Below are 13,802 nucleotides of genomic sequence, written 5' to 3'. Positions count from 1 at the left end.
CTCGGCGCGGCCACGGCGCCCGCGGACCCGGCGCGCCCGCTCGTCTCCCGCGCCGCGCCCTCGCCACCGCCCGCTGAGGACCCGGCGGTCCTCGGATCGCGCCCCGGCGCCACCAGCCCGGTTCCAGCGGTCCTTTCTTTTCCCCTCTCGGATCAGGGAGCAGAACCACGGTAAGCGCTCCGCCCACCGGCGGCCCCGGGGGCCCAGCTCCGCTCCGTGCCCGCTCTTGGAGCGCGCGGCCGGCGGGCGTGGGGCGCGGGATGCGTGCGGGCGCGGCGCAGGGCTGGCGGGAGGCGGCGAGTGTGCGCAGGGCATGCATTACATAAACTTTTGCTGCCTTGGCAGGAGGGGGGACTCGCCACCTTAAGGTAGCTGCTTTGATTGCAGCGCCCTGGCGCCCGCACGTAGCCCGGGCTGCCGTGCTCCCCCCTCCTCCCCGCTATTGCATAATGTCTCCGGATTTCAGGAAAATTGATGTTTCGGTGGCGAAGAGCGCGCCGGGGAGGCGGAGTGGAGGCTGATCCTTTTAGCAGCCAGACGACGTGCTCTGCTCTCCGGGGTCTCTCCGCGCTAGTCCCCAATCCGGACCGGCCAGGGGGAGGGTTGAGTCTTGGGGAGCGGTCTTGATTTGCTTAGGAGGGTTGGAAGTGAGAACGGTGACGGCAATCCGAGATGCCTGCGGTGTTTGTTTGTGTCAGGCGCTGTGTCGGCACCGACGTTTTCCACCCCGTTTGTCGTCACCGTGTTATACGAGCCCTCGGGAAGGTGGAGGGATGTGTCCTTTCTTACATTGCATAATGGGCCAGCGGTGAAACGTGGGCACCGAGGACTAGCTGATGTGAGAATGTGCGCGTCTGCGTGCAATGATTTGGTCATTTTAGCGCAGCGTTGGCTATTAGATCCTTATTGGTACCTCTGTGTCGTCCCAAATAAGCACATTTTAAAAATGATTCTACGGAATTCATTATTAAGAAAGGAAAAATCCTAGTGTTGGACACTAATGTGTGCCGGGGAGGGGGGGACGCTCCTTAAATGTTCCGAGGTGTTATTTTTAAAACCCGGACGAGCCATTGTGACGTTTGCCTCCCCACTCTTCCCAACTGGAATGCGATGCGTTTCATCAGCTTTTTTTTTTTCTCCCACCTTATCGTCATTGGCTTCGTTTTTTTTTTTAAGACACCACAAGACAAATCATTAATAGATTCCTGGAAATATGAGGTTATGTAACTGCCGGATTTGCTGGCTGTTGAGCATAGAAAGGGAGCTAATTACGTGATTTTATAATCTTGCCACAAAGAAAGTAGGACAATCTCAGCGTTTAAGAATGTGATTATCAACAGGGGTTTTGGTGGTTCTTTTAAAGGATATTTTAAGCTGGAAAGTGACGACCGACTGAGCTCTGACATAGCTCGTGCTTGCCAAATGTGTGTCTTTTACCCTAAATGAAATGTACGTCTTTCTAAATTTAGCCCTATCACATTTTAACAATCCTGGCCTCGGTGCTATTTCTGGTTTCTCCGGGGCTGTGTGCAAATACAAGCTCAAGGCCATTTGCTGTAGTTTTAACTCCACGCCTTCCAAGACCTCTGATAAGACTGTATTTTTAGGAAGGCATTTCGCAGCGAGCGCCCAGTGACTGCTGGTGAACGCGGGGGCCCCATTTATCATTTTAAAGGACACTTTGGAGGAACTGCTGCCTGTTCAGAGGCCAACAGGGAATGGCCAAGTGTCACCTTCTTTTCTGGCTTTTGTAAATAACAACGGCTAATGAGGTCAGAAGTATTTATTTCACATCATAATTTCCCCCAGATCAGATATGAGTTATGGGAAGTATATATAGGTTAGTAGATTGTATTTTTGTCTGTGTAACCCAGTTTTATTCTTGGAGATAGATGAATATGGTAAGTATTCGGATATTACATTTCTTCCCAGATTCTTACTTAGTGTAGTGATGTGTGAATATACGTATTTAATAGTGTTTGTGAGATATAGTTTCCTTAGCGTACCATTTACATAATTGAACTACGATATTATTTTAGGAGGCGGAGACATTCTATTGACCCCTGGAACATATTATCCGTAGTTCAGTCGTTTTCCAAGCCGCTGCAGTTGGAGTAGTCCCCCCAGCAACAAACCCTGACCCACTTTGCGTGCTGGGCTGGGAGACCCAAGCCTGCAGAGGCGGGGGAGGGGGTGCAGCGCCACCTTCCATCATTCTGTCCTTGCGCCCCTCGCTCTTGTCCCGGAGACTGGGCACGCGCCTGGCAGTGGCAGGCAGGGACCTCGACCCAAGACGCTCCCCTTGGGCAGCGACTGGACGCGCCTCGCGGTGGCCCGCGCGCCTCCCCGGCCCCTCCCGCATTCCTTTGTTCTGGCGCGGGGGTCCTCGCGGCGCCGAGGCCCCGCTGCGCCGCCCACCCGGCGGGAGGCGGGCCTGGGGAGCGGCGCGGCGTGGGGGCGCGGCCGCAGAGCGGGGCGGAGGCTTGCTACGCCGAGTTCGGTGCGCTGCGCTCACCCGGAGCCGGGTGGCCTGAGGCGGAGAGCAGGCGTGCCTTCTGGGCACAGGCTCCAGCGGTGATGGGCCTCGGGACAGTGCAGCGTCAGGCAGACACAGCCAGGAGCTGACACCACTCCAGAGCACCTCTAGCTGCCACCCCCACAGATACCTTTGTTTCTGGAGTCTTCATTGAATTTCAGAGGCAAGCTTTCTCCATTCACGGAGAGAAAAAGCAAGACCTCTATATGGCTACAGAAAGGAGGGTAGTCTTTACTGTGATGGATAGGAGGGTCTTTGCTTGAACGTGGACAGTGGAACCCAAGTTTTTATTATTTCTTCTTGTATCTAAAATTTATTTGATCAAAGGCCCAATATTCTATATATGGTCGGAGTCCCTAATTCAAAATTACCCACATAGATGCAGCTGTCTCTCCTGTAAAAGGACCTCTCTGTACTTCATCACAGCTTCAGGTTTCTCTGGATAACCTTCTGATGTCACAGAAAAGCCTCCTGTTGTTTGGAGGGTGATGGGCTCAGGCTGCTCTTGTGGATGGTAAGGCTGGAATTCGGCATCAAATTATGCTGTTCGAAACCCTGGGGACCCTCTTTCAGCCAGAGACAGCTTTTGGAGGTGCTAAGAAGGCAAGGGAAGGTGCTGCCTGAGCCTCTCTCCTCAGTATATGGTAGGCCTTCACTGGCTTCTAGGGAAACTTAAGGGGAAGGTAACCCTGTGGAGAGGGACAGTTAGGAGTTCAGTAAATGTTTCCAGAATGCTTATGTTTGGGCTGGCTTTCCTTTACTGAACCGAATCTCACAGGAAGAATGAGAAGACAAGTTGGTATGGGGTCTGTAAAGATCCACCTTCTCTTTTGTCCCAGAGTCCCCTTGCCTTGTGCATGTTATTTAACATCTGTACCAAGATAATTCTTGACAGCATCAAAGTGCATCAAGGCCCCAAGTAACTGAGGTAACGTTTAGGAAGTGTCTGAAGAAACAGAGGTGATGAGTCCCCACAGAAGAGTAGCTTGGCCTTTTTCAGATCCCTGGAACTTTCTGTGACTTGGGTTCTCGGGCCTGGCTGATCCCTACTTCCAAACCATCAGCAGCGGGCATCCGCACCTACACTTATGCACCTTCGCCATCTTAGAGAGTACACGGAGCTGTGTGGATGTCAACTAAAGCCAGGCCCCGTTAAACTGATGACTCTTGACCTTGTTGAAGAAACCTGGGCCTGAAGTACCCAGGGTAGTCTCAACATAGTGTCTTGCAGAAAGGGGGGGGGAACCTGGAGTGACCACTGCTGCGTTGATTCAGAAATAAGAAGGGCAGTTACTAAACAAGGCAGGACCCACTCGGCACCCCCACTTTACAAAACAGGTGCTCAGAGAAGCTGGGTAAGCAGGCCAGGCCAGGGCTTCAAAAGATGGGAATTGTGCTAGCTTTGCTCACTCTCCTCTACCCTTCTGCCTGTCCCTTCAACCTGAGTGAACACAAGCTCACTGTACTTTGTGAAACAGTTTCCTTTTCTGTGTTGAGGGCTTATCTTGGCAATTATAACATCACCGTGATGCAACAGCCTGCAAATTAAAGCCCTTTGTGAAAGGCTGAGCACAGAGTTGAGCAAGGCCCCTGACTCACTCCCGCCGGCGGAGTTTTCTAGCTGACCTAGCCGTGATCAACAGTGGGTTCCCGGGTTCCGAGATGTAGGTCTGATTGAAGCGTGGGCTGGAAAGGCGCGGTCAGAGCGCTCGGCGTTATTTTTACCCGGCTGTGAAATCTCGCTAGCAAGCCTCATTATTTCCATTGTGACCCAGATGGCATTGATGCTGTTAAGAGTTGTTTATTTTTAATTTGTATTGAGGAATGAGAGCACGCTTGGGATTCAAGTCAAACATAACAAACAATGTAATTGAGGTTTCCCCTATGATACTCACTTCTTGTTTTTGTCAGGTATGCCCGCATTTCACAGGGTCAGCACATTGTTTGATATCCTGTTATTTTTCTCAATTTTATTTGAGTTGATTTTTATCCAGATTGGACTCAGAAGCGAATGTTGAAAGACACTGACCTTTGCCCACAGACAATTACATAAGAGGGTTTTTCAGTTTCAAAATGAGCTTTTATTGCCACCACCCCCACTTACCTCTCACATTTCTTTGCAACTAATTTTCCTGTAGTTAGAAACGGGGTGGGGAGGGGAGAGGGGGGAGATTTTGTTTCTCGTATGGCTTTAATTAGAGTTTGGGCTTGTTTTTTAAGTTTAGTGGGGATTTGCTGGATGCCATTCGTTAATAATCCGGGCTTTGTGGGCCTGGTTTGACTGGAGTTTGGGTGTTTATAAGCCTTTCAATGATTAGAACACGGTGTCTTTTATTAACTTTCTAGGGATCTTAAATGTAATTAAGTAGACCCCAAATAAACCTTCCACTCTCTTCGTAAGACACATGGTGCAATAAATGGTACTTATGGTCACGGGCTGATTAGGAAAGTGAATATCATTAAAAACCTGGCTGGGGGGATTGGGAACATTTCCGCCATCCCCGGTCACCAGCACACACCCTCTTCTGTCATGTTGTGATGTTGTTTTGTGTTGTGTTGTTCCCATTATGTTCTAACTAGCCAGGGCTGTGATGTTTGTGTCCCTAAGATGCAGAGGAGGCTGGAGCTGGAGCTGGAGCTCCGCTGGCAACATTTGCCTTGTATTCCCAATGCCCTGGGTCCTGTCTCCAGCACCCCCTAAAGCCAGTGTCAGAGTGGATACACCTCCAGTCCCAGTGTATAATAAGAAGTGGAGGCAGGAGGATTAGAAGTTCACGGTCATGGCAAATTAAAAAGAAAGACTTCAGACTCCAAGGGATTTACTAATTTGATCAATTATGTTTTCAAAAAATGTCACAAATAAGGGCCCTTACTTACTGCTCCGGAGGACAGAATCAGGCAGCTCACCACGGTCTGTAAGTCCAGCTCCAGGGGCTCCAGTGCCCTCTTATGACCCCCACAGGCACTGGCACAATGTGACAGATGTTCACACCGTAGCATGTAAATAAAAACAGGAGTCCTTTCTTCAAACTATTACTTCACAGATAGTAATGGTTCCCATCTTGAAGCTTCTCTTCTAAGGTTTTTAAAAAGACATTTCTGAATATACACACACATGCACATATTCTCTCTCTGTCTCTGTCTCTGTCTCTCCCCTCACTGTCGTCTCTCTGTTGGCTTCATTTCCTCAAGCTATGAAGCTGTTTTACTGGGTGCCCCTGCGTGTCCTGCTTGTGTCCCTCTTCAGACTTGCTACATTATGTTGCAAACCCTTGCGCTGTAGGGATTGTCAGTTCCACTAGTTCATATTTTCAATCAATACATATTTTCAAGTACACGGGTGGGCTAATAAAAATGCAGGGTTGTCATCCAATTTATTAAGGTTAAAACCTAATTTTCAAGTAATCCTCCCTTGTTAAACTTGGAATCTTTTCCGTTCCCGTAAGCTGAATCAGATTTTGACACATTTATTTACAGATGCATCCAAACAGAAAAAGTGGGTCAGTTTGTTGCCGAGATAGGGCTGGTCTGGCAGTGAGAGACGGTGCATGTGTGTGTGTTCCACGTGTGTGCCAAGCACGTGTTTCTACTGGCCCTGGGTGTACTTTAGACTCCTGAGTGACAGGCCCTGAGCTGAGCACTCAGGAACTAGAGTGTTCTGTTCTTGATGTAAAATGTCGGTGGATTAAAGTGCTTGCTACACAAACCCAATGACCTGAATTCAGTTCCCAGATCCCACTGTGGAAAGAGAGAACCAACGCCCTGAATGTTGCTGGCCTCTGATCCCCACATGGGCCCACGTGATAATAATAAGTAAGATTTATAAAGGTAAAAGGCCAGCTTACGTCTATGGAGGTGATGAACTGATCAGTTAACTTTCCAGAATTCTCGCAGATAGAGGCTGGAGAGATGGCTCCCTGTTAAAGAACACTTGCTGATCTTGCAGAGGAACGGAGTCCAGTTCTCAGCAAATACATCAGGCAGCTCACGACCAGCCTTGTCATGGATTTTTGATATCTAAACAAGGACGAGGTTCTGTGCTCAGTAGAGAGGGCTTATTCATTTCTGTTCCTGTATAATCTGAACTGCCACAAGTCACCTCTGAGAGGTCAGAGGTTGTAGATACACATGCATTTCAGTAGTAACCGTGGGGAAAACCCCTGCAGGATAAACTCTTGTCTAGAATTTATGTCGTCTATTGGATTCTTTTTGCAGTCTTTTCTTAGGTCAGGTCTTACTTTAATTGCCGAGTATTTAGGTCATCTGGCTTAAATATACTCAAGGATCTGGGCTTATGAAATTCAGCTCTTACCTGTAGCAGGTTATAAAAAAGCACGTGGTAACAGTGATGGTGTCTTCACAGTAGGCGTGGGAAAGTATGTCAGCTGGCATGATGCGATGCCTGCTCCTAAATTTCTTTTTTTTATTTGTGTCTTTAAGCAGTCCTATCAGCTAATGGGTGTAATGGAGTTAATGGCGCTAACAGAGGGAACATCATCGAATTGGCATTTTGTGTCAGTTATTCACCAAAAAAGAAACATGGTGACTAAGGTACCCCAGCGGTCTGTGTTGATTTTAAACAGTGACACACCGGTGAAGTCATGGCTAGATTAGTCATAAAGAGAGAAAATGGGATCTGAAGCAGTCATCATGAACGCTGATGGTTTTAGTGTAATCCCAGCACTCAGGAGTCAGAGAGCAGAGACAGGCAGATCCTCAGAGCTGTAATAAAGGCGACATTCCAGTGTTAGCCTGCAGCCTTGACACATATATACACTTTATGAATATTAAAATAAAAAGATGTTGTCAACTGTGTTTTTCCTGCATCCATTGTTGAGGAACACAGACTCCAGAGCCATCTTTGCTTTTAACCGCTGAGATCTCTGGCTGGTTGCTCAGTCTTTCTGTCTTTTGGCTGCTTCTTCCATGTGGGTCTACTTAACACAAGCTAGAGTCACGGGAGAAGACTGGAGAGAGAACCGCAACTGAGAAAATGCCTCTATTAAGATACAGCTGTAAGCCAATCTGTAGAGCATTTTCTCAATCAATGATTGGTGGGGAGAGGGTCCAGCCCATTGTGGGAGGGGCCAACCCAGGCAGATGGTCCTGGGTTCTGTAAGAAAGCAAGCTGAGCAAGTCATGAGGAGCAAGCCAGTAAGCAGCACCCCTCCATGACCTATCCACTCCTGCCTCCAGGTTCCTGCCCTGCTTGAGTTCCTGCTCTAACTGTCTTTGGTGATGAACAGTGATGTGGAAATGTAAGCCGAATAAATCCTTTTCTCCCCAAGATGTTTTGGTCATGGTTTTTCACCACAGCAGTAGAAACTGTAACTAAGACACTCTACAATGTTGAAATAGATATACTTTTGGTTTTGCTTAAAAGATAATATAAGGGGCCTGTAGAGTTGGCTCAGCAGTTTAGAACACTTATTGCTTTTACACAGGACCTGGGTTCAGTTCCAAGGGATCCAGTGCCTTCTTCTGACCTCCAAGTGTACCAGCCAGGCAAAACACTCGTACATGTTTGTTTGCTTTTTTAAAGATAGCAATAGGGGCTGGAGAAATAACTCATCACTTAAGAATGCATATTGCTCTCTCAGGGGACCAGAGTTTGGTTCAGTTGCCAGCACCCACGGTGGGCAGCTTACAAAGTTCAGTAACTCTAGCTCTTGGGGGACCTGAAGTCTCTGGCCTTTGCAGGCCGTGGCACTGGCATGTACATAGTCACACAGAAACATACAAATAAACACATATTTTGTAAAGATTGATGATGGTGGTGGTGGCGGTGTAACATTGGAACAGGTCTAAGAGGTTGAGATAAGGTGATCACAAATTCAAGACCAATAGCTGTTTGTCTTTTTCACTATTTCAACATAGGTAGTACGACTCAGGAGATTAAAATCTGACTGTGAAATAACCCAGGCCCATTGAAGGCAGCTCCGGACTGTCCTTCCTGGTGCAGCCAACTTGTGGAGTGAGCTCTGGGTCCATGGTACCTTCCTGTCCCTAGAAGCTCTTCATAACTAGATATAGGAGGCTCAGAACTAAGAGAGATAGAAGCTGTGTGTGTCTGGGGCTGGAAGATGAGATGGAAGGAATACCTGGGAGGGGTCAGAGCAGGGTCCAGGCTGGGTTGAGGTCTCGGGTTGGTTATCACATGAGTGTCTGATCACTATTCACGTCACATGTGTCTATGAGCCTCTGAAGATGCTGAAGGGGGGACATGAGGCAGGCTATGTCCCCAGTGCCTGTGACTTAGTGACATGTGGTATGAGTGGAGTCAGCAGGGCCCATACTTCAGGTCCTACCGTAATCAAAGTCTGAGCATGCATCTCAGTCCTATCTGTGCTCTGCAGTTTGGCTCTCAGTCGGCACAACCTCCCCACTCTTACTATCTTCAGTCTAGTTCAGTGCTCAGTACACAGTAGGTGTGCCTTATCTGGTGACCTAGTAATCCATAGCTAGGTGTGACTGCATGTGCCTACTGGTACATCAGTACGTGTGTATGGAGGCCAGAGTACAACCTCCAGGGTCGTTCCTCCGAATCCTATCCATTTTGGTTTTTGAGACATTGTCTCTCACAGACCTGGAGTTCACACAGTAGTCTAGGTTGTCTGACAGGGAGTGAGCCCCGGGGATCCTTCTGGGTCCAGCTCCCCAGCTCTTGGGCTATAGTCTCTGCCACCTTTCTCAACCCTCCTCATAGGTTTTGGGGATTAAACTCCAATCCTCGGGCTTGCAAGTCAAGGGCTTTACCATCTGAGTCATCTCCCCAGCCGTGAGCTGATTTTGGATGAATAGAATCAGCTACCTGTTCAGCTTGGCTATGGTGGCCTGCCATGACTAACACACACACATATACGTGTGTGTGTGTGTGTACTCTAATCAAATCCATTCAGACATGTGATCCCCACAGTTTGGGGACAAAAAGGTGCAAAATGTCTCCGAGCTTGGCTGATGTGGAGAGATGGTGAGACTTGTGGGGAGAGTAGCTCACAGATGGTGGGCTGTATAAATGAAATATAATGTATGTTTTAAGGAAGAACTGGGTTTTAAAGAAGAAATGAGATAAGTAAGTACATGGAGGAAAATATAAGCACATCGAGAGGAAAAAAAATACCTCAGAAAAAATAGTGTGGAAGGGACTGTGTGGTATTTTAAAAACTAGTACCTGTGGCTTGGTGGAGACTTGAAGCCCACAGTGGGAAAGGCCAAGATCAGCATCTTTCTTGGGTGCAGCTCAGTTCCATTTAAGGGTGAGGACCCCATCCGGGTGACTGACTGCATGCCTACCGCAGCAGGAGGAGGGGCATGGCCTGCACTGTACAGAGGAACGTGTTTCCAGATTGGAAGACAGGGCCTGTAAGGAGGTGATAAGAGATTATAGTTTTATTTATTTTGGTTGGTTGGTCGGTCAGTTTTTCAAGACGGGGTAGCCTTTGTGTAGCCTTGGCTGTCCTGGAAAGAGATCATATTTTTGACTAAAGGCTGACAAGCTGCCTTTTGGCCTGTAGTGTCTCCCTCCTTGAAGTGGTGTCTGACGGGGTATCTGTCAGAAAGCAGGCTGTCAGCGGCCCCTGGGCCTCGTTTGAGTTGGGGAGCTGCTCCCTGTGGTGGTGGCCCAATTTGATGGACTGAACCTTGTGTGACCTTGACATCCCTGCAACTATGGAAAAGACAGAAACAGCAAGTAGGAGTCTATGAGAGAGAGCAGAGACGGCTTAGCGGTTGAGGTAACTGTCACACACACGTGGAGACCCGATCTCCACAACCGGTTATTTAAAAAGAGGCTGGGTATCATGGTTCACAGCTGATTGGTGAGGAGATGGAGAACTAGAGACAGGAGGATCCCGGTGGCTCACTGGCGGGCCAGCCTAGTCTATGAGGCAAGTTCCAGGCCATGAAAGACGACTCTGTCAAAAGGCAAGGTGACAGCCTGAGGAAGGACACCGAAGAGAGTAAAGATATGTGTGAGTTGTGTGCACCTTTACTTTATGGAGTCAGCATTGGACCCAAAAGCACCAGGAAAGGATTTATTATCTTGTGGCAAAGCCTGGAGTAGAATGCTTACTTAGCACTCTCCTGGATTCCATCCTTAGCGAGCGTGAATATGCACAAACACATGCACACACACATGCACACACACAGGCACACACACAGGCACACACATGCACGCAAGTGCACACGCACAAAGTGAGACCCAGTTCATATTATAAATATTATACTCGTGGGAGTGAAAGACAGTTGATGATTCTATTTTTCGGTTCTTATATTTTACTTGAAACTAATTAGTAAAATTGAAAGAAGGTCTTTCCATAATTATATTCTATAGTTTTGAAGTAATCTTAACTTTCAAGAGAGCTGTGTTTTTTTTTTTAAAGAAGTTCCTTTGAATAGTAACTGTTTTTAGTGCAAAGGGAATATATAACTGAAGTCTATTAAGCTGAATTTTTAGGACCCCCATAAAGCGCTGTGACTGTCAATCCTGAAAGTCTGACCGATAAGCCAGAAGGGCCTTGCACTTTGAATCTTATGGGTACAGGTACTTTCTATAAGTGTAGTAGCTTGACGGTGAGGCCAGAGGATTCGCAGGGCAGACTGCAGACCTCAGGGCTGGGACAGCAGGTTAACAGAGTTTACTTAGTTAGCCAAGTTCTTGCAAAGAGATGTCCGTATTTCCTTGACCGAGCCAAGTTACCTATTGTCATTCTGAAGCTCTGAAACAGGGCAGCACAGGAGTTCTGGTCACCATTGTAGGGCTGTCATTTCCTCCCTGCGATGAATCATCCTGTAAGATACTGCATTTCCCCTTTATCTCTGTTAAACACAGCTTTCCTCTCTCTGACCCAGAGCAGAGGGGAGGGTAGGAGGAAGGAAGGGAGGGAGGGATGGATGGATGGACGGATGGATGGGTGGATGGGTGGATGCATAGGACTAGACAGAAGGATTGCATGGATCCAAGCCCGGATAGGTGATGGGAGGGAGGATGGGGATGGAGGGGTGAGTGACAGATTTAGTGACTGGGTGAGTGAGTGACTGACTAACTCAGCTGCTCCTTTCTCTCCTGGACCACTGATGTGGAAGGGTTTGTGTATTTACATCTTTTTCCAGCTTGCTCACTCTTTAAAGAAAAAAGAGCTGTTTTGTACCAATACTCCTGGACTGCTCAGCACAGCAACCCCTTTATAGCTGCTAGCACACAGCTGCCCAAGGGACTCACTGTGATCTCCTTTATTGCAGATAACCCATGAAAGGCTCCTGCCAGCTTTGTCCTGTGCCGGACAGCAGAAGGACTATTGATGGATGAGAAGCTGAAGTCCTTAAAACCTGAAAGAAGACTGGGGAAGTGATTTGTCTCCTCCATCGGGGCTGTAGGACGAGGAGGTCCTTTCTGATGCAGCTGAGGAAAATGCAGACCATCAAAAAGGAGCCCGCACCCCTGGATCCTACCAATAACTCAGACAAGATGCTGCTGCTGAACTCTGCCTTAGCTGAGGTGGCCGAGGACCTAGCCTCAGGTGAAGATTTGCTCCTGAACGAAGGGAGCATGGGGAAAAACAAATCCTCCGCATGTCGGAGAAAACGGGAATTCATTCCCGACGAGAAGAAAGACGCCATGTATTGGGAGAAAAGGCGGAAAAACAACGAAGCTGCCAAAAGATCTCGGGAGAAGCGCCGCCTCAATGACCTGGTTTTGGAGAACAAGCTGATCGCCCTGGGAGAAGAAAATGCCACTTTAAAAGCTGAGCTGCTCTCCCTGAAATTAAAGTTTGGTTTAATTAGCTCCACGGCGTATGCCCAAGAAATCCAGAAACTCAGTAATTCCACAGCTGTGTACTTTCAGGACTACCAGACATCCAAGGCTGCCGTGAGCTCTTTTGTGGACGAGCATGAGCCTGCGATGGTAGCCGGAAGTTGCATCTCAGTCATCAAGCACTCTCCCCAGAGTTCGCTCTCCGATGTGTCTGAGGTGTCCTCCGTGGAGCACACCCAGGAAAGCCCGGCACAGGGAGGCTGCCGGAGCCCTGAGAACAAGTTCCCTGTGATCAAGCAGGAGCCCGTGGAGTTGGAGAGCTTTGCCAGGGAGTCCAGGGAGGAGCGGGGTGCGTATTCCACCTCCATCTACCAGAGCTACATGGGAAGCTCTTTCTCCACCTACTCCCACTCCCCGCCCCTCCTGCAGGTCCATGGGTCCACCAGCAACTCCCCGAGAACCTCAGAGGCTGATGAGGGTGTGGTGGGCAAGTCGTCTGATGGGGAAGACGAGCAGCAAGTCCCCAAGGGCCCCATCCATTCTCCAGTGGAGCTGCAGCGGGTGCACACCACGGTGGTGAAGGTCCCGGAAGTGAACCCTTCTGCCTTACCACACAAGCTTCGGATTAAAGCCAAGGCCATGCAGGTCAAAGTGGAGGCTTTGGACAGCGACTTTGAAGGCATGCAGAAACTCTCTTCACCCACAGACGTGATAGCCAAAAGACATTTTGACTTGGAGAAGCATGGCACCTCGAGTATGGCCCATTCCTCCCTCCCTCCTTTCTCGGTGCAGGTGACGAACATTCAAGATTGGTCCCTCAAATCGGAACACTGGCATCACAAAGAACTGAGCAGCAAAACTCAGAGTAGCTTCAAAACAGGTGTGGTGGAAGTCAAAGACAATGGCTATAAAGTTTCTGAGGCTGAGAATTTGTATTTGAAGCAGGGAATGGCAAACTTATCCGCAGAGGTTGTCTCGCTCAAGAGATTCATAGCCACACAGCCTATCTCGGCTTCGGACTCCAGGTAAATGGCTACTGACCGAGCTATGTGTGGAGGAGGAGGCTGTTGGTACCATACTGAATTTCCACTGGACCTCTAAAGTCATTTCACTGTAGTGTGCACAACGGTGTCTGTCTGGTGTCCTTGTGTACACACGCTGAAGACTTGATGCCCTCACTCTGCCTGGCGTGTAGTCAGATAGCCCTCCCACAGAGGCTGTACATATTGAACGTTATTTTTGCTCTATTATAAAGTGTGTATGTTACCAGTTTCAATAAAGGATTGGTGGCAAGCACAGCACCGGCTCCGTTCCACTTGATCGGAAGGAAAACGCAGAGGCCGCTTGGGTTTCTTAAGGTAGAGAGGCTGGGGAGATGGATGTCTCAGTTGGGGGTAAGATACTTCCTACACTATCGAGATGACCTGGTTTCCCTAGCATGCAAATAAAAACCCAGGTGTAACAGCACACACACCTATATCTCCAGAGAAGGGAGACTAGTTGGGGACACAG

The 13,802-nt window shown here is 48.6% G+C and overlaps 1 protein-coding gene across 2 annotated transcripts; it reads left to right on the top strand.

Moving 5' to 3' along the window:
* Nfil3 (nuclear factor, interleukin 3 regulated) lies at positions 1-13,588 on the top strand. Of its 2 annotated transcripts, none has more exons than XM_028772153.1 (2): positions 1-170; positions 11,777-13,588. In XM_028772153.1, the coding sequence occupies exon 2, from the start codon at positions 11,931-11,933 to the stop codon at positions 13,317-13,319; it is 1,389 nt and encodes a 462-aa protein (XP_028627986.1). In that variant the 5' UTR covers positions 1-170; positions 11,777-11,930; the 3' UTR covers positions 13,320-13,588. The 2 variants fall into 2 exon arrangements, with proteins under 2 accessions (XP_028627986.1, XP_028627987.1); XM_028772154.1 differs by lacking the exon at positions 1-170 and adding an exon at positions 1,627-1,772.
* The last annotated feature ends 214 nt before the right edge of the window (positions 13,589-13,802 follow it).

This window comes from Grammomys surdaster, unplaced genomic scaffold (genome assembly GCF_004785775.1).
Source record: "Grammomys surdaster isolate TR1022 unplaced genomic scaffold, NIH_TR_1.0 211, whole genome shotgun sequence".
NCBI lineage: Eukaryota > Metazoa > Chordata > Mammalia > Rodentia > Muridae > Grammomys > Grammomys surdaster.
This window is presented reverse-complemented; position numbering and strand designations above follow the sequence as displayed.